This window comes from Ochotona curzoniae, unplaced genomic scaffold (assembly GCF_017591425.1).
Source record: "Ochotona curzoniae isolate NIBS_2020 unplaced genomic scaffold, NIBS_Ocur_1.0 contig_2210, whole genome shotgun sequence".
In the NCBI taxonomy this organism is placed as follows: Eukaryota; Metazoa; Chordata; class Mammalia; order Lagomorpha; family Ochotonidae; genus Ochotona; species Ochotona curzoniae.
Window position 1 is genome coordinate 55,893,549 of NW_024465369.1, and position 20,785 is coordinate 55,914,333.

General features: G+C 40.4%; 1 protein-coding gene across 1 annotated transcript in view; it reads left to right on the plus strand.

Annotated features, from left to right (window-relative positions):
• LOC121150949 (aldehyde oxidase 4) overlaps window positions 1-20,785 on the plus strand; it is a 48,586-nt gene that overhangs the window by 13,671 nt on the left and 14,130 nt on the right. Inside the window, exons 7-25 of the mRNA XM_040972161.1 lie at window positions 226-309; window positions 792-872; window positions 1,965-2,109; window positions 2,304-2,396; window positions 3,182-3,333; window positions 4,019-4,112; window positions 5,966-6,075; window positions 8,422-8,606; window positions 10,025-10,187; window positions 10,745-10,837; window positions 12,168-12,337; window positions 12,641-12,755; window positions 13,562-13,684; window positions 15,561-15,657; window positions 17,198-17,322; window positions 18,615-18,748; window positions 19,585-19,672; window positions 19,903-19,989; window positions 20,175-20,366. Coding sequence (XP_040828095.1) covers window positions 226-309; window positions 792-872; window positions 1,965-2,109; window positions 2,304-2,396; window positions 3,182-3,333; window positions 4,019-4,112; window positions 5,966-6,075; window positions 8,422-8,606; window positions 10,025-10,187; window positions 10,745-10,837; window positions 12,168-12,337; window positions 12,641-12,755; window positions 13,562-13,684; window positions 15,561-15,657; window positions 17,198-17,322; window positions 18,615-18,748; window positions 19,585-19,672; window positions 19,903-19,989; window positions 20,175-20,366 — 2,331 coding nt within the window. The remainder of the gene's footprint in view (window positions 1-225; window positions 310-791; window positions 873-1,964; window positions 2,110-2,303; window positions 2,397-3,181; window positions 3,334-4,018; window positions 4,113-5,965; window positions 6,076-8,421; window positions 8,607-10,024; window positions 10,188-10,744; window positions 10,838-12,167; window positions 12,338-12,640; window positions 12,756-13,561; window positions 13,685-15,560; window positions 15,658-17,197; window positions 17,323-18,614; window positions 18,749-19,584; window positions 19,673-19,902; window positions 19,990-20,174; window positions 20,367-20,785) is intronic.

The window sequence follows — 20,785 nt, forward strand, 5'->3', positions numbered from 1 at the left end:
CAGGAAGCTTGACCAGGCTGACCCCTCTCACCCTTCATCCCCTTTATGTTTCCATGAGATTTGAGGGACTGGTTTACAAGACGCTGTCATGAGTATGGCTGCATTTCTGCTGTTTGCTCTGATTGTTCAGTGATGGAATAGCTTGCTCTCTGCCCTGCCAGGTACTCAGGTAGTTGCTAAAGACACAACTGTTGAATTTTCTTCAAACTGAGTTATTTCCCAAAGGGATCAACTGTTTGTCAAGTGAAAGGAACAGGAAAATGTTGCATGGACCAAGAACAGACGTCTTCAGTGGATAGGCAGGAGGAAGTAAGTGTCTGGTTTTTCTACTTTGGTTGGAATTGACCAGAAAATGCCTACATAAACCCAAGCTGATTCCATTTTTGTATTCTTTTCAATGAGTAGAATTCAAAATAAGTAAATTCTTGGCATAAACAGCTTTTTAAAGTTCCGAACATAGCAGTGGGAACCAGAGAAGGTAAATTTTCTTTGGAAGCTTTGCAGCTTTTGGCACCTTGACCTGGGCTTGCCAGCTGCCAGCAGGCACAGAGGAAAAAAGCAGCAATGCACCTGCAGGCTCAGAACACAAAAAAATGTCTTCAAGTCCCCCCTGAGATCAAGCCTACACGTAAGGAAGGAAAACCAGAGTCCAGTTACCGGGGAAGCCATCCCATGGTCCTGTGAGGGTGGGATGAACCCCATCCAGTGACTGCCCAGTGGCTGCACACACACTTAGATACCTGCGTCTCTCTCCTACTTCTGAAGCTCTATTTGTGTTTTGTTTCATTAAGCTGTGCACCAAACTGTATGATGAAGACGAATTCCAGCCCTTGGATCCATCCCAGGAGCCTATTTTCCCTCCTGAACTGATAGTAAGATATTTTACTCTTCTTGTCTTGTAACACTGGATGCTATACGCCTTTTTGGAATTACCAGGTTCTAGACAATAGAAGTCAGAAGTGTGTGCCAAGTCACAATAACAGAACCATAACATATTTTTAGAAATTGTTTCATCTCTGTTCTCCATAATTGAAGCTGCCAGTGGGTAAAGTGTTGCTTCCATGATGTCAGGGACACTTGGTAGAAGCCCTCACTCTTCAGTCACAGACTGCAGATGACTCAGCAGTGTCAAGAAGCTGCACCGTGAGAGAACTTAAAGGCCGTCTGTAAAACCAGTCAAGTGAGAATGAGATAACACTTAGAATAATGGACTAACACTAGCCCTATGATTAACTGTCTGTGCTTTCAATTCAAGATAAAAACAGAGGAAAAATAATACACGTAATGTAATAGTCCCATGGTTCCATTCCTTAACTATTCCCTGAAAAGAAAATGAGGTGAGAAGGCTTCTCAGAAGGTCTCAGTCCCCACACATCTTTAAGTGTGTAAGAGCTTGGACACCCTGGGTGTGCAACTAGTGGAAATACTTCAAAATTATGCATATAGTATGTTTATATATGTATATATAGCAACTTCTATGTGTAATTACATATGTATGTATCTATATAATTATGTATCTACAGAATCATACAGGAAAAAAATCCAGGCACCCAGTTAACCTACTAAACTACTAAAAGCTTTTTTTTTCCCCCAAGGATAACTTTGCCTCTAGGCAACTTTTGTTCTACAGAAGATGAGTCTTTTCTGGGTTACTTTTAGAACAAATCTAAACAGGAAGCCTAGCAGTTAAATTCCAGGCCAAGATACTTTGACTATACCTTGTGGCTTCCTGTCCACACACTCCCTTCACAAACACGAATAGAGAGAGACTGCTCCATATCCGGTTGGTGGACACCTGTCAGGACATCTTTTCAGTGGTCCTCACATAGAGCTTACAGACGCACCACTCTTTCCAACCCCTGTTAGCAGGCTCTCCTCAGTAAACATGAATAGCAATCCACTTGGAAACCCAGTAATGTTCAAGAGCCCTACTTGAAAGTGGTGCTGACTTTGTTTCTGTACAGAGAATGGCAGAAGATCCAAATAAGAGGAGGCTGACCTTCCAAGGCGAGAGGACCAGCTGGCTGGCTCCTGTGTCCCTGAAGGACCTCCTGGAGCTGAAGGCCAGTTTCCCTGAAGCTCCCCTGGTCATGGGGAACACGACAGTGGGTAAGTGGGTGGTACCAGGGTCCTGAGTGCAGATTACATGGACACACCTGTGTCTCTTCTTCAAGTCTTCATTACTGCCATCCCTTTTATTACTGATATCTGTGGCCCCGATGAATGCTTTTTTGATAATATCTATTAGCATTCATTATCCTTTCTAGCTTTTCTAATTATTTTAAATCCTTTTTTCCCCCAAGGTCCCAACATTAAATTTGGAGATAAATTCTACCCAGTCTTCATATTTCCTCTTGGGCTTCCAGAACTGTATTTTGTGAACACCACAGAAGATGGTAAGCATGTTCTTCTTCAAATAAGATGCAACTGTTAGCTGTTGCTGAGCTGGCAGGGCTGAGTTACATGCACTGGGTGACTTCAAGTCAGCCCGTAGAACCAGATGTGTGTTTCTCAACCTTTCTTCACTATCATCCCACTAAAGAACGATTTCCCTCCATGGAGTTTAGTGCCACAGATAACCTGTATGTCTATTTATGTGCGGTGTGTCTCTCAGTGCTTTATAGAGTAAGATATTTCCATTCCCTTGCTCCCATGCAGACTGCATTAGTCAGATAACACCACTACTCTCAAACTATCTCCTGTTAGCACACCTGTATATAAAACCAGCCACAAATACAGGCAGGTGTCTATTCCTGCTATTTTAAAAAAAGGGGGGGGAGGAGCAGAGGACAATAAAATGAAATGACTAGGGAATAAATGCAAATAAGGAAGGCAAATTTTGCTTGTCAATTCCCACTGAGATTTTGATGATCCTTTAAAAATCTTATAGGGTTATGACTAGAGTCTCCATATTTGATCAGTTTATTCAGGAAAACCAAATGAAGTAATGAATTTTACATGGCAATGAAAAATGACTAAGAAAAATTTGGTGCTTAGTATTTGGGAATAAGAAATTCAGAAAAAAGAATTTTAGGAGAAATTGATTTTCTTTGGTTTTATCATTTGAGGTAAAAAAAAAAACGGACAGAGAAAATAAATTTAAGAAACTGTTGCCATACAATTCTGTCTTGTTACTTGTTACTTGTCACTTTATGTTTATAGTTTACTATTTTCTTTTCAGGGGTGACAATCGGTGCAGGATACAGCCTGGCCCAACTGAGTGATGCTTTAAAATTCATTGTTTCGGAGCAACCAAAAGAGAGGACTAAGACCTTCCGTGCACTCCTGAAGCACCTGAGGACACTCGCAGGAGCCCAGATTAGGAATATGGCTGTACGTTCTCTATTGTCACATACAATAAGCCACAGTTATGGACAGTCCTACAGTCCTATTCAGCTTAGCAAATATTGGGCTGAAGAGAAATTCCAAGTCAGTGTTGTGAGTGCCTGCTCACGGGTCCAGAGTGGGTGGCTGTCCCCAATTTTTTAATACGATTGTCCCTTAAACATCAACTTAATCCCCAGACACTCCCCCCAAAAGGTCCCTTGGCCAAAGTTGTGTGTAAATGGGCCTTTCCTGAAGATTTAAGACATGAGAGCAACATTGTGCTGAGTGGGAATTCTTTTCTGCCCAGTTCTTTAGACTCTCCCCAGGCTCTCCCTGCCCATCCTCCTGCACGCCTTCGGGCAGCATTTCTCCTCTTCAGCTATCTGTGCTCTTGTTCCTGACCTAGCAGAACCATCTGTCAAACTCCTGTTCATTTCCCCTGTTGCCTGTCTTCATAAATAAATATTCTATCAGGAATGTCTGACCAGAGACAGACATATAGCAGGCAGAAGTTTGGATGTGATCAGGGGCAGGAATGCAGCACACTTGTCTGAATCTATGTATCTGCTCTTAAACTCTGCCAGATCTTTCTAACAAACCAAGATACTTAAGAACGTATGTAGGATTCCTGTGTATATCTGTCAAATAACTATTGTAGCTTTTAAAATGTCATGTTTCTTTTTTTATTTAGACTTTAGGAGGCCATGTAGTGAGCCGGCCTCGTTATTCCGACCTAAATCCCATACTGGCTGCAGGAAATGCTACCATCAATCTAATATCAAAAGGTAAGATAGCAAGTTGAGCATTCTGCAGTGTTTTACACTTATCACTGTCTGTTACAGAGTTCTTGCTGGAAGCCATGAGCCAGAGACCTGGGTATATCTAGTTTAGAATCCAGCTGTGTTTATATTCACCTGGACCTAAGGATGAAACTGTGATCAGTGATCCTGCTCCCCTGAGGGTCTGGATCTTGTAAATCAGATTCTTTCCTGCACCTGACACTAACCTTCCTAATGATTTGCCCATATTTATTAGCAGCCCAATTGTCATATTAAAGCAATGGAAGAAAAATTACCAGGAGTCATCTCTGTGGTGTTAAAGATTTATGCATATTTTATTTTAGAGTCTTATAAAGATGGTAATTTTTCTTATTGGACTTTCCATTTCAAGTAAAAGTCAAGTTTATGGAGCATATTACTCATACTCTTTACTCAGAAAACATTTTGCTCTTTATGCAATGATTTAACTGTAAGGGCATAAAAGCAAATGTTTATGTTCCTAGGGCTATTGATGTGAGATATCATCTCTTGACTAAAATTACATTTCAAAAGCAGTGTTATAACTCAAGAGCAGGCAGACTGTTTAAGGCTACACACATATATAGTCTTCATTAGTGTTTTGTAATTTTCAATGTCTCAAATCCGGGGTTAGGTTTATTCCAAGGTATTAAATTTTTTATAATTTTGTAAGTGAGACTTTTCAAGTTTTTCTCAGCAAGGTCATTGCTGGTGCATAAAAATGACACTTCTTTTTGTATGTTATTTTATATCCTGCAATGTTGCTGAATTATCTTATCAGTTCTAATAGTCATTTTCAACACTATGTTAAGTGAAATAAACCAGATTTATTCAACAGATTTTCTCTCATATGTGAAAATTTATATATATGCCTGCATACATATATATAAATTTGTGGATGATGTATCATTTGATACATAGATATTTACAGACATTGCATTCACTGAATTTTATCCCTTACATAATAATACACTCTTCCTTCTTTATTTTATGATCCTTTTATGAATCTCTAATGATGTAATATTAATGTTCTTGCTTTCAAGAAAGCAATACATATGTGATTCTAATAGTTACATATGAAGCAAATATGGTGAAATGTTAAATTTTTAAAAATGAATTCAACAATAAAAAACAAATGTATAAATATATGAACTTCTGAAAGAACATAGAAAATGTACTGAAAAGATAATTTTATTCAGGTGCAAAAAATTTGGAATTCATGGATTCTAGATAGATAGATAGATAGATAGACAGATAGATAGATAGATAATAAGCAAGTTGCACTTCAGGATCTGTTATAAAACCTCTTTCCCAATCTTGTGCCCAAATAATAAAAATCTGTCCCTTTTCCACAATGGTTCACATTTTCCTGTATAATTTACACCACCTCTAGATTACTTGTCATTCTCATTATAATGCAAAATCTGTGTAAATAGTTATTAGACTGCATTGATTAGGGAATAATAAGGAACAAAAAGTATGTATGTCCAGTATAAATAATTTTTATTTTCAATATGAGATTATTTTAATCCTCAAGTGCGGAACCCAAACACACAGGACTAACTGTATGTGTGCGTAATGTGTGTGGATACATACACCCATTCTCCATGGTACAAGAGGTCTTCAGAAAGTTCAGGTTAGATGAGCAGAGAAAGCTATACGTAAACTTCTTTAAAATTTGGCATGAAAATAGACTTAGCTTTTAATTCCATTTTCCCATGAACTTTTTTAAAGTACCCATGTGTACGTGTGTGTATGTATGTGTGTGTATATGTATGTGTGTGTATGTGTTTGTCAGCCTCTAATCAGCTCATCCTCATTGAGGCCATTTTCTTTAACAGAAGGAAAACGGCAACTGCCTTTAAATGGCGCTTTCCTTGAACGGTCCCCTGAGGCCAACCTGAAGCCAGAAGAGATTGTGCTGTCTGTTTATATCCCTTATTCCACTCAGGTGAGGGTTCCTGGTCCCCATCCCCAGCTTCAGGGAAGCCTTGCTTGCCAGAGATGGGTCACTGGGGTCCTATCTCCCACTCCTCATCAACCAGGCCTAAGCCAGAAGCCCAGAACCCCTACTGGGTCTCCTACATGGGTGGGCAGGGATCCAGCTACTGAGCCATCACCTGCTGATTTCTAGGGCATACATGAGCAGAGAGCTAGGAAAGAAGGTAGAGCCAGAACTCAAACAAGGGACTTTAACATGGGATACACACGCAACTGCACCGAACATCTGCTGCAACTGTTTTATTCTCATATCAGCGACATATTATCATTGTAGTGGGCCCCAGGCTCTTCAATTTTTTTTAACTTTCCTCTACCATGGAAAAAAATGCAAAAATAAGTGCAATATGATTGTGTTCTTCTAAAGATGAATGCTATCTTGGCTGCACTGAGGGTTCTATCTTTATTACTATTATGTTTATTTTTCTATTTTTAAATAAATTAAAGTAGAACATTTCCATGGACTTCTTAAAAGTATGCTGGGCCCATCTCTGTGTCTAAAGGGTACGTTGGCTCTGCCAGAGGAGAACTTTGATGTGAGTTGGCTTTTTAGTTTCAGAGAAATAAGCCTGCTAGCCACAATTAAGTAAGTCTATACTCATGTCATCTGCAGCAAGTTTCTGACAAACTGGAAGTTCATTATCATAAACAACGTCCAAGTCTACTGACATTCATTAAGCAAATAATCTAAACAAAATTGCATATGTGTTAACCACCTCTCACTCCAGATGCCAGGTAAAATGCCACACCCAGAAGCCACTAAGAGAGTGTGTGGTCCTGTCTCCAACAAGATGGGAGTGAAGTAGAAAAAGCAAAAACAAAACTGAAAGCTACTCACCTAGCACAGGGCATGAGCAGATACAGTCAGAGCAGTTGTATCGAGTGGTTGGGCCCTCATTCGCTGGGGCAGTTCAAAGGGCAGAGCAGGCAATAGGGGTCAGACACAGAGGATGGGGGCCTCAGAATAGGTGGAGGAGGAGCAGTCACTCCTGTCGGGGGGGATGACGTGGGAGTGGGTAGTGGTGGAGGACAGCAGAGAGTAGCACAGAGAGGTACGACTGCATTTCACCAAGTATATCCATTTCTCCAGCAACAGTTTGCACCTGCTAACAGATGGCCGCCCTTAAAGGCCAAGGTTGGATGTAAGGATATTACCCAATAGAAAGATGGAGGCCAGTCAGCAAGCACAGTGGTGGAGCAGGCCAATCCTTCACTTGGGGTGCTGGCATCCCATGTAGGTTCCGGATTCTGTCTCATTTGCTCCATTTTGATCCAGCTCTCTGCTTATGGACTAGGAAGGCAGCAGAGGATGGCCCAAGCCCTTGGAACCCTGTACCCACATGGGAGCTCAGAGGAGGCCCTTGGCTCCCATCTTTGCATCAGCTCAACTCTAGCATTTGCATCAATTTAGGGAATGAACCAGTTGTTGAAAGACCTTTTCTCTCTGTAAAATCCACCTTTCAATTAAAAATAATTACAAATATTTAAAAGATGGAGGATACATTGATTAGGGGAGAACTGATACATGAAGGACCATGTGGGAGGCCTTGCAGACAATGAAGCAGGAGATGGAGAGGAGGGGAGTGGTACCAGGAGCGGAGAGGCAAGTCTCCCCATCAATATGGAGTGTGAATATGATCACTTGAGCTAAACTCTCCTTCATCACCAGTGCTTGCTATCTCAAAAGGGTCTCCTTGGAGTCCATGTATGAGCATCAGTCTCACCCCACTCCCTGCCACAGTACTGCACCCCTGGAGGCTTCCCCACTTCACAAGTCTCATGTTCTGCTCAAGTGATCCATTGGCAGGTGTACACTGAGACCACCAGGCCAGGGTTCTCTGGTGAAACTACTGGTTCTAACAGTTCTTTCTTGACACGGAAATTCTTTATTCAAACACAATTTGCACGGTGAACCTAAGGGAGATGTTCTATCTCCTGACCTTCCCCTCAACCCACTCAAAATTTTTGGGTCACATATGAAGATTCAGAGACAAAAGGTATATGGCTTAGAAATAAGTATAAACTCTGGATCCAGGCTTCTTGGGTTTGAACCTCAGATCTATTCCTTACTGCATGTCCTTATGCACGTTGCTTAACTTGTCCATTTCTCCTTGCTGTTTTGTCAGAATTCGATAAAATACACAGGCAGTACACAGGGGCAAACCTACATGCATTTAACACCGGGACTATTGTTCATGTGACAATCATGGGATCCTTTTCATTATACATCACCCAAGTTTTTGCTATGTGGCGGAGTGATGCTAAGCCCTAAACACTCTGAGTGGTTTTGTCTCTCCAGTGGCACTTTGTGACAGGGCTGCGTCAGGCCCAACGGCAGGAGAATGCCTCTGCCATTGTCAATGCTGGCATGAGTGTGAAGTTTGAAGATGGCACAAATACAGTCAAGGACTTCCAGATGTTCTATGGAAATGTTGCTTCCACAGTGGTGTCTGCCAAACAAACCTGCAGACAGCTGCTCGGGAGGTATGTGAGAGGGCAGTGGGAACAGGAGACCTGTTTTTTCTTTTTTAACTTTTAATAAAAATAGCACTTAAATGATTTTTTCTTGATGATTAAAACATGAAGAAATATCATAGAAAACTTGGGCTCTGCAAAAAAAAAATGTATAAAAACATTCAAGCTGCCCAAAAGCCCACTACCTTTATGGTACAATAATTCTTACATGGAAAGTTTCTATAACAAGATTAATGCACAAAAATTGATGAAGAAAGGGGGGCTATTGGATGTTTGGGTATCTTCTTGGAACTGTACAAATGGGATGCATGAAATCTATTCTCTAGATATTAACAACAGAGAAGAAGAAGAAGGATCAAGAGCGGAAAAAAGACTAATACCCCTCAGGGGTTGGTGTTTGGGGCAATGGTTAAGATGATGCTTGGGACACTCACAGCTGATCTCCATATCCCTGGCTGTGAGTCCTGAGCCCACCCCAGTCCAGGTTCTGCTAATGCACACTCTGGAAGGCAACAGATAGTGGTCTAAGTTATTGTGTCCCTACCACCCACACGGGAGATCTAGAATGAGTCCTCGGTTCCTGGTCCAGCCCTCCCTCTCTCTGTATAACTTTCAAAATAAAAATAAAAATAAGTAAACACAATTATCTTTTAAGTTAGTAAAGATTATAAAAACAAAATAATTACAAAAATAGTGCACAAATTACAGTGATTTAAGTAGATATTATCTTCAAGTGTTCATTTACACTTGACCTGTAAAATACTAAGTCTAATACTATACCCTGAAACATCTAAAAATGTCCTCTAACCACATACAGAAAATTAAAAGTGATTCAATGGTTCTCTCATTACTTCTAAATTTTTTAAATTATTGCAAAAATGTTTTTTAAATTATTGTAAGAAGTGGTTTGATAGCAATTTAAACCACATTTTCTATCTATTGTCATTCCTTAGAACTTACAAGAACTCCATTATCTCAAGAGTGGTTATGAAGAGCTTTGTGTCATGACCTATCTCACAACTATTTTCAGTAGTTTGGCCATGTGTGGTTCAGCTTAGTGTGTGTGTCAGCAGGAACTGTTAGTAAGGTGTGGATCCCTATCAACCCCAACAGTCAGAGACTCAACAAGTGAGCAAGACAGCTATAACCTCATGAAGCTTTGATGTTACTGATTAATTTTCCCTGAGCTCTTAGAGGAAAATCAGTGCTTCTAACTTGTAAAGTTAAAAGGAATGATAATGAAGCAGGACTTGATAAGGAAAATATGGAAACTCTGATTCAGACCACGAAAGAAGGTTAATGAAATATTTTCAAAATGTCTTGTTTAGCTTCAAAGATGGATACAGAGTTGCTAGTTGTCTTCCCTGCCTGTCAGTTTAGCATATGTCTTGGCCTCCTCTATGCAGTGTTTCCATCTTTCCTACCAGGCCATGGGATGACCAAATGCTGAGTGATGCGTGCCGATTGGTTCTGGATGAAATCCACATCCCGCCAGCAGCCAAAGGAGGCATGGTGGAATATAAGCGAACCCTCATCATCAGCCTGCTCTTCAAATTCTACCTGAAAGTGCGACAAGGACTGAATAAAATGGTGAATGATTTCTCCAGGTGTCTGGGTTTTGGCTACTCGGGACAGGGGTTTGGGAAGAATTTCCTCAGCCTGGTCTGGGATAATACACTGAGGGTCCTGGAATGGGTGGCAGATTGACTCACAGTAGTGAAAAGATTCAATAAATAAATTTAACCATTTTTTTCCTTTTTTAAATGTAATTTTCTTACAGAAGAATTACTTTGATGTTCAGAAAATGAGAATAAGCCAAAAAGGAAAATCATCTGTATTCCCAACAGCTATAGATAGCCACTAGAAATATTTTGGCATGCATTTTTCAAAACCCTTCTTTATGAATGCATGTGTTACAAAATTTTTTTAGTGTAGCTTCTGGAAATATCAATAACATCCATTCCTCTCTGTATAAACAGATGTTGCTGTACTTTAAACAATGACTAGCAGCATCAGGAACTCAAAATTCAGGGCCTTCTCCCCCAACCCAACTGGAGTCCAAGATCTATGTGGATACAATGGACAGCCCTAGTTCTGTGATCATCACTTCACTTGTAAAGTTAAATGCAAAGTAATCTTATTTACAGGATTCCCAGAAGTTCCCCGACATTCCAGAAACATACATGAGTGCTCTAGAAGATTTCCCCATAGAAACACCCCAAGGAATTCAAATGTTTCAGGTGAGTATGGCTTTTTCTTCAAATCTATGCATCCAAATACAGATGTTCTACACATGTCTCTCTCACTTCACTAACTATATTCTTGTTGCAAAAATAAACTCTATTAAACTAGTTGATACTACCTATTGCCACTTTTAAAGGACTTTTCTTGCTTCAGCATCTGAGCTTTTTCACAAGGAATTAGAGTCTGGATCACCCTCTTCCACCATTTTCAGTTTTATTGCCTAAAGTTTCTTACTTTTCTTAGCCAATGCCTGTCCTTCCCTTAAAGCTTGGCACAATGGTCTAGTGGTTAAATCATTGCATTACGCATGCCAGGATCCCATATGGATGCCAGTTTGTGTCCCAGTTGCTCCACTTCCCATCCAGCTCCCTGCTTGTGGCCTGGGGGAGCAGTAAAGGATGGCCCAAAGCCTTTGGATGCTATGCCTGCATGGGAGACCAAGAAGCACCTCCTGACTTCTGGCTTCGCAATGGCTCAGCTCCAGCCACATGGGGAGTGAACCAGTGGATGGAAGTTATTTCTGTCTCTCCTTCTCTCTGTAAATCTACCTTTCCAATAAAGATAAATAAATCTAAAAACAAGAAAAACACACAGCCTGGGCCCACTGAAGTAGCCTAATGACTAAAGTCCTCACCTTGCCCATGCCAATTCCCATATGGGCACCAGTTCTTTACCAGCAGCCCCAGTTCCCATCCAGCTCCCTGTTTGTGGCCTGTGGCCTGAGAAAGCAGTCAAGGACAGCCCAAAGCCTTGAGATCTTACTCCCACATGGGGACCGAGAAGAAGCTCCTGACTGTGACCATTGCGGTCACTTGGGGAGTGAAATCAGCAGAAATCTTGCTCTGTCTCTCCTCCTCTCTGTGTATCTGCCTTTCCAATAAAAAAATAAATAAATCTTTTAAAAAAAAACTGAGCCAATATTTACAACTTCTAGAAAAACCTTCCTTGCTTTATTACTAATATTCTGAATTTCCTGGGAATTTGTGTGTTTTCCCTATGTGTTACTTAGGTAAACTGTTCTCTATTGCTATATGAATTTACACGTAATTTTAATGTGTGTTTGTGCATGTTCTGATTCCTCAATGACATAGTAGAATCCTTCATGACAGCAAAAATGTCTTCTTGGGTGGCAGGAGAGTGGGAGGTTACATCCAGAATTTATCCCATACCATACCACTCAATGTGTACTTATTAACCTTGACTCACAGAAGTGGGTACCTATTGCCTGTAGTTTTTCTTGTCATGTTAGTAACTCAGACATAGCAGACTCAATTTTTAGGTCACAAGAATCGCTGATGTCAAATATTTTGCTTTGTTCATTCCCAGTGTGTGGATCCCAATCAATCCCTACAAGATCCAGTTGGACACCCAATCATGCACCAATCAGCCATTAAACACGCCACTGGGGAGGCTGTGTTTGTGGATGACATGCCTCCCGTAGACCAAGAACTCTTCCTTGCTGTGGTCACCAGCACGAGAGCTCATGCCAAGATCACGTAAGAAAATAAAAGATGCTTCTTTGTATTGCTGAAATGCATCCACAGTTTCATACATAAAGCACTATTATATCTTATATTAATCAAGTGGGGATCATTTTCTGTGTGTAGTTGTGAAAGCCTCTGTGCCCAAGAATTAAAACTGCTAAACATTGACATTTTCCAATATAGACTATTGCTCTATCATTTATTTTTAAAGTCCATTGTCACTTTTCTTTGTGTTTAAAGAATAGCTTATATTAACTGTAGACTTATCCCTGCAATCTACAATCTTACTGGCTTCCCTCACACTTTCCCTGTTAGATCCATTGATACCTCAGAAGCTTTGGCACTTCCAGGTGTGGTCGATGTGATAACAGCAGAGGATGTTCCTGGAGAAAATAACCACCAAGGAGAGATTTTGTATGCAAAAAATGAGGTATGTGACTTGTATGTGATTTATTATTCAAGTATTTTTGCTGGAAACACCAACATAATTATTTATTACAATTGTATCCATGGGTTCATGAATACATCACCAAGACTTGCTAGAAGTAAATGACTCCATCTCAGTGAGTCTCAACTTCTCTCTTCAATAATTTAGCCTTTTTGAGATTCTACTAAAAGCTTTTAATACTCTCAAGAAAGGCTTCTAAGAGCTGGCATTATGTCCTAGTGGGTTAATCTGTTGTCTGCCACACGAGCTTCCCATATGGGTACCAGTTTGAGTGCCGGTTGCTCCACTTTCAATCTTGCTTCCCTTGTGGAAGACTTGGATGGGGATCCAACCCAGGATCCTGGTTTCCTCCTGGCCCAGTTCCAGGAATTGCAGCAATTTGGAGGGAGAAGTAGCAAATAGAAGATCTCTTTTTTTGTAACTTTGCTTTTCAAATAAATAAATATCATTTATTTTAAAAGTCTTGAATTCACAGAATATGGAGCATTGGCTGTTGAAAGAAAACAAAAGTTCAGGATGACTGGATCACTGTGATGTTGTGGGAATGGTGACAAACGTATCTGGGGACAAGCCTGTAGGTTGTTAAAGCCAGATAATTATGCTCTGTGTGCATGTACTGTGCTCCCTAAATCCCACTCAACACCCTGCTTTAAAATAATATCAGGGGTAGAAAATAATCTTTCTCTTGGACACGAAGCTGTGGTGTGCCAACATAAGAATGCTGAAGCAGTCACTCCTTTTTGAGGATTCTCTTTTTCTGTAATTGTTCACACATGGCTTTCTTGCAGGTGATTTGTGTGGGTCAGATCGTCTGCACTGTGGCTGCTGACACCTACGCTCATGCGAAGGAGGCGGCTAAACAAGTGAAGATTGCTTATGAAGACATAGAACCAAGGATCATCACGATCAAGGTAGTCATACCCTTGTGGCTTCTGGAATGATGGCAATGGTTTACTTTGGGCAGAATCCAACTCATGGAATAAAATGATACAAATTGGGTTCCACCTACTCTTTGTCCTGTGTTACTTATAGTTTCAGGTTAAGGGCTCCAGTGACCTGTACTTTGAGACAGAATGCTGAGACTTTTCCTGCCTAGATCCCTCCTCTGCAGCAGTGCCTCCACAGGGATCTCTGGAAATGAAGCTTTCTGTGTATCCTTCTCCTCTGGCCTCTTGCCAAGACGTAGCCTAGAAGTGTAGATCAGCAACACCAGAGAAATGTCTCACATCCAAAACTACTCAGTGGGAAAATCCAGAGCATTTGTGGCTCTTACAAATGTACCAGGATGCATACCAGGCCTGATCATGTTTTGTCTTCATTACTTCTTTTCATTAAACTTAGCTAGCATGCTTACTGCTTTAAACAAGTAATAATAACATTAACTGTATGAGAAGGACTTCAAACAGTTCATGGAAAATGCATACACTGAAGAACTGTACATGGATTTCAAGGAGTGTTTGCACCAAAATCATCTTACCTTATAAATGTATCTTCCCATGAACTTTTTAAAGTACCCTTGCAATACAATTATTGAGTCTTCTTTCTCCCTTACCACTTAGACTTAAGCACAAGCTGTAGAGACAGATGACTTGAATTCATAACCTGATCCTGCCACTTGATAGCCTCTTAACAGTAACAAAAGTTTTGACAAGCTTCTGCAATGCTTCATCCCTCACTTGTCTAATCTGTAAAATGAGAATCCTAAAAGTACCTCCACCAGAAAGTCATTGTGAGCTTTAAATGAGAAGATTTAGAGAACACATCAGTAAATGTTAACTATCATTTGTGTTGTATTCGCTATTCGTGAGAACCAAAGACATGCCAGGTACCAAGGACAAAGCTGGGGCTCAGAACACGTGCTAGACAACAGAGGGACAGAGTGGAAAATGGATAGAAGGATAAATAACTAACATGAAAACACCAACTCCCACACACATAGGGTACAGTCTTGAATATCCTCTTTGATGCTCCCCCTAATCCTTCCAATAGTTGCCGAGTTCAAGTTGCCCTTCAAATGCTTTTGAGTCTGCCACCCTCCAGCCCAGAACTTGCCACATCGTTGCCCAGATTTACTGCAATAACCACAAGAAGAGGCTCTTGTCTTCCCCGCCAGCTCATGTACCCACCTCACAGACTTCTTTAAGCCACCCAATTTATCAGGTCACTTCCAATGGTGAACAGCACCCCCTCAGATAAAAATCCAAATTCCTTGAAATGGAATCAAGGTCTTTCCTAGTCTGACTTCAATCCACCTCCAAATGCCTGTTTAAGTGTTTCTTGACAGAAAACCCACATCCCAAGCAGTCTGGTCTTGTTCTCATCTTGTCCCCCTTCTTTGGTTTTAACCCTGAATTATCGCTTCATGTTGTGACCGACTTCAAATGATTCAGGATCCAACTCAGGTTACTTGCACAAGGCAATCACCAAGTATCCCAGGTCCCACCAATCTCCTCCTCCTCCTTGATCTCTTAGCTCTGTTTACCAACCTTACCCTAGAATCAGCACCTTAATAGCAAACTGCCTCGGATCATCACTCAGCAATCTAGGGATGGGGCCATCTTTATAGACCCCTGAGTCCTGCCTTAGCGCTTTCTCAGAACATTGAACAAAATGAAACCACCAAGGTCTGTAACCCATTGAATCCAAATTCTGATGACTCTTCATGTTACACTTGCTTGGAGAATTTGGTATGGGATCAGACAAAATAGAAACATTGAATTAAGTGGGAGACAAATTGCTTATTAGGATGCCAACTTTTGTTCTGGTTTCTTTATTTTTCTACTGCAGCAAGCTCTGGAGCATAATTCTTTCCTCTCTGTGGAGAGAAAAATTGAGCAAGGAAATGTGGAAGAAGCCTTTAAACATGTTGACCAAATCATTGAAGGTAAGTGGTCCGGGGTTAAAAAAAAAAAGCAAGGGTTCTGAAGTGGAAGATTCTGTATCAGCTGGTTTGAGAAATACTGAACCTCCAAAGCAGTGCTTCTGTATTCCAGAGTGATTTTTTAATAAGAACTTTTAAATTAATATTTAACAGATTGGATACAATTCTAAGAACACAATAGCATTTCTCTCTTCTTAATTTAGCACACACAATAAGTTCACAGCTTTATTTTTACATATGTGTAACCTGGTATAAATGTTGCCCACAGAAAGATATGTTGTACCCCAGAAAGCTTCCTCTTATTTTTTTCCCTGAAGATTTATTCATTGTACTTGAAAGAGTTACAGTCAGAGAAACAGAGAGAGATCTCCCAAGTGCTAGTTAACCCCCCCAAATGGCTGCAACAACCAGAGCTGAAACTGTCTACCACCAAGTGTGTCTTCCCAGTTTCCCACATGGGTACAGAGGCCCAAAGTCGTAGGCCCTTCTCTGCTGCTTTCTCAAGTCATCAGCTGGGAGCTGGCTTGGGAGTAGAACACATGGGGACCAAACCCATGTCCATATGAGCTGCTGCTGCTGAAGGCAGAGGACTAACTTGTAAAGCCACCAAACTCTGCTGTCTCAGGATGCTTCCTCTTATCCCTAGTAACTCCTCACAAGGTATGAGACTAACTTTTAAAGTCATAGAAAATGAAATCTGATCTGAACAACAAAGTGCCTACTTCTATTTAACATCTTGAGTAGAAGAGTCATCTCTGTTGTTACAAAGATCAGAAGTTCTTTTTCATTACTTGGTAGTATTTTGCTGCATAAGTGTTCTGCAATTTAACTGTTCTGTTGTTGGTGGATGTTTGAGTTGTTTTCAAGTTAAGGTCATTATCAATAAAGTTTCTACAAACACAATTGTGTTTGTCTTTTAGAGAACACAAACACTTCTAATCAGCTACATCAAGGAACAAGATTGTCAAAATGATATATAATCTTATATATGTATATATTTATTATATATACACATATATGTGTGTGTATATAGTATATAATCTTATATGTGTCATATATATATGCATATATATGTAAGTTTTTCTCCTGTTAAAAAATTTAGTTTTTAGGGGTTTTTTTGGGGGGGGCCTGATCCACATTCTATTGTCCTAAAAAACTATTTCAAATAATCTTAACAAATTCAGTCTTAGCAAAACCATGCATTTATTTCAGCAACACAAAGGTCTTTTAGGTAATTGGAATTCAAAAACTTGACCAAACTCACTCGTCAAGCCTAGAGGCGTAATCAGATTAGCCTATGCTGTCTAGTTCAGTACATTACAGATGTGATAACCTCAAGACACGGATGAGGAGACCTAGGGCAAGGAGGCTGGTGTGAGTTACACAAGGTCACACAACACAGAGAGAACTAGAAGGAATTTAACCCAAGGATATAAAGAGCAGCAGTCCATAGCTTGAAGCAACTCACAATTACTGAACAAGACACCAGAGCTCCTGCCTGCATACTTGTAATCAAATGTTGTGCTGTGCTTAAACTTCACAGGTGAGATCCATGTGGAAGGACAGGAACATTTTTACATGGAAACACAAACTGTCCTGGCAATCCCAAAAGAAGAAGATAAAGAAATGGTGTTATACCTTGGAACACAGTTTCCAACCCATGTGCAGGTAACAGGACGCTGTTGGACAATGAAGCTCCAGGTGGATGGGTGTTGTGAGGTCCTTGCTTCTGGATACTCTGCTACTTGAGCCTTTGCATTCCTCCCACTCCTGATAGGAACTCCATGTATGCTTTACATTAGCTAAAGTCCAGAATGAATCCAATGGGGGGAAATAGTGTTTTGAAAGAGCAAACCTTCCAACGTGATTTGAAAGTGCTCATATTTTGCAAAGCAGGGCATAATTCCTATTTTCCTTATAACAACTGGTAGCATAAAATTGAATCTCAAGGATGTACAAGCCTTTGTTTGATGATTCCACTTTGTGATTCATTTGCATGATTATTTTAGGTGAGTGTGGAGTTCCCATAAATCACTGGGACACATGTAAAGTAATTATGCCTCCAAGATATTCAAGCCAGCTCAATAAGAAGCATGTAAATTACAGTCCTGTCTTAGTAGTTTAAATACAAGGCCTTTTTGCACCCAGGGAAATAACTAAAGATCCTGATATTCTTCTTTTCCAAAATGTGAAGTTGTTGGTCCTAAAATAGTGCCAGAAACAGGTAGATAATTTTTAAAATCTCACTAAGGAGGGAAGGCATCTATCTCTAAGAGAAAAGCTGGGGCCTTCGTGCTGGAATATGGTGAGCTGATATCTTCTGTGTTGTGAGTGTATAGGTTTTCTGGGAGGAGGAAGCTCCCAGCTGTCACTCCAGCCACAATTAAGGCAGAGGTCACTGATTCTGAGCCAGGATATGACTGTGACTTTCACAACCACAAAGACTACACACACGCGATCATAGCAACATCACTCATAATATGCTAAAGTGAAAACAATTCAGTGTCCTGTTGAGGAATGAACAAAATGTGGTATGACTGTATAATGGAATATTACATAGCTACTAAAAAAAATGACGTACTGATATTGTTATAGTATAGATGAACTGTGACAACATTGTGATAGATGAAAGCTAGTCATGAGATATCACATATTGGATGGTTCTACTTACAAAAGCATCCTGAACAGGTAAGTCTCAATACTTTCTTACAGGAGGAAGCTTCATGGTCACCCAGAACTGGGAAGTTGTGGGGAAAATGAAGATGACTGTTTAATGGATGCAGGTTTCTTTGGAACCTGACATTTTCCTAAAATGAAATTAGGATGATGATTACATCCATGTGTAAATAGAAGTATTTGTTGAATAATTGACTTTCTTGCATTGAGCAGAGAAAGTGCATGGCTAAGGTAGTAAACTATTCGGTTGCACTCACATGGCTCTGCGGACTTACCTTTTTCAGGAGTATGTGGCTGCAGCCTTGAATGTCCCAAGGAGTAGAATCGCCTGCTACATGAGAAGAGCTGGAGGAGCATTTGGGGGGAAAGTGACCAAGCCTGCTCTGCTCGGAGCTGTCAGCGCTGTGGCAGCCAACAAGTAAGAGTTGCAATGACCATGGACAAGATCAGCAGTCCAAATGGTATTAATGGCACCTGGGTCCTTTCAACCCTACATTGCAGCTTTCACCTCCAATGAGGTTCCCAAGTAGGAAAGGGCAATAAACCCTGGGTATTTTTGCTCCCCGCAGACATTCACATAACCTCAGCCTCATCTGGTTGGAGCATCCAGTTGTGGGAATGGCTGTGACATTGGTGAACTTTGAGGCCACTAAAGTTCACTAAAATGTATTCAGGAAAACACTTAACTTATTCCAGGCTTTGGTTTTTTTAAAAAAAAAAAAGTTTGTCCAACAGTAGTAAAAGCTCTTTTTTGGTAGCAGGTTTGCCAGTAGTGGGAACAGGCAATCTAAAGCCAGAAACCTTGCTTGACATTTGGTGAAAAGGGGCATGAATGTAAGGGTCTTGAGCTCAACAGGGCATTGCATCCCAACCTTTCAGCCTCCACTTTCAGCCTCCACAGCTCTCTTGCAGCATATTTTAGTTTTCCCTTTCCTATCCCAAAATGAAGTTCATAATGATCAAATCTACTTATAGAACTGAGAAATGACCATACCCTTCTTAATGTGATCTAAAAATAAACAAAAGAAAATACCATAATCAAATAACATGACATTGCAATATAGAAATATAGACTTAAACTAAATCAAAATAATTTTTTATTTTAATGTAATCACAATCTTCTAAAATATTTTAAAGTATACTGCTACTCCCGCTGAAAATCACCAGCTAGCTTATCTCAAGCCTTCTTTCTTCATCTCTGTGTTTTGACAACTTTATCAAGTTTTCAGTCATTAATGGAGTCATTCCCTATAGGACTGGCCGCCCAATCCGCTTTATCCTGGAGCGTGGTGATGACATGCTGATAACTGCTGGCCGCCACCCACTTCTCGGAAAATACAAAGTGAGTGAAAGCAAAAGAGTTCATAAGACTGCCTATGAAGTTGTCCAGTATTAATTAACCAATAGTAAAGACAATTGTTAAATGCCATAGCAATAAAAGGGGATATTTGAATGTTGCCTAAGAATATTAAGATTGTGTTATTTCTAGTCATGTGCACAAGCTAAATGTGGATGACAGCTATGATCAAACAGATAGATGTCCAACATGGTTTGGTTGCTATCACTTTGCAGGTTGGATTCATGAACAATGGTGTGATCAAAGCTGCTGATGTTGAATATTATATCAATGGCGGATGTACTCCTGACGAGTCCGAATTGGTAAATAGATACCTCTTTGCTATGGATTAATAGTGGAGCTGCAAGTACCACATTGCACTTGCTCAAATATCTGTCTCACAAATTAGATCATTTCTATCAAGAGTACAAGTTAAAAATGTAATTCAGATAAGTAGCCTTGCATATTTGACAGATGTAAAGTTTCATGTTATTTGGCTTCAATTCAGGTGACTGAGTTCATTGTGCTGAAATCAGAAAATGCGTATAATATTCCTAATTTTCGGTGCCGGGGAAGACCTTGCAAAACCAACTTACCATCCAACACCGCCTTTCGAGGATTTGGCTTCCCTCAGGCTACAGTGGTGGTTGAATCTTACATAACTGCTGTGGCTGCTCAATGTAACTTACTTCCTGAAGAGGTAAGCAGCTAAACCCCCTAAGAAAATACTGACAATTTTGCTTAAATATGTTCTGAGCACCTGCATGTAACGTCATGTCAACCTTTATGTGGACTCAAAGAAAAACGTGCCTCATCCCTGCATATTTGTTTTCTGTGTACATGTGTGTAAGTCAACCACAAAATCCAATGCTTTGAATGAGAAGATAGTATTTCTTATAAATCTGTCAACCTGCTGGGAGCTCTTCTGGTCTAGGCTGAATCAATGCAAATTTTATGACATAAGGCAGCTTCACTCAGGTAAATACCAGGCTGATTTGTCTAGGGGTGTCTCAGTTGAGACACTGTCACTTCTGTTCCGTAGAGGCATCCTCCAGGATACTGGCCCATATTTGTTCTCCTCGGATGGGGTAGGCAGAGTGGGAAAAGGGGTTTTTCGTG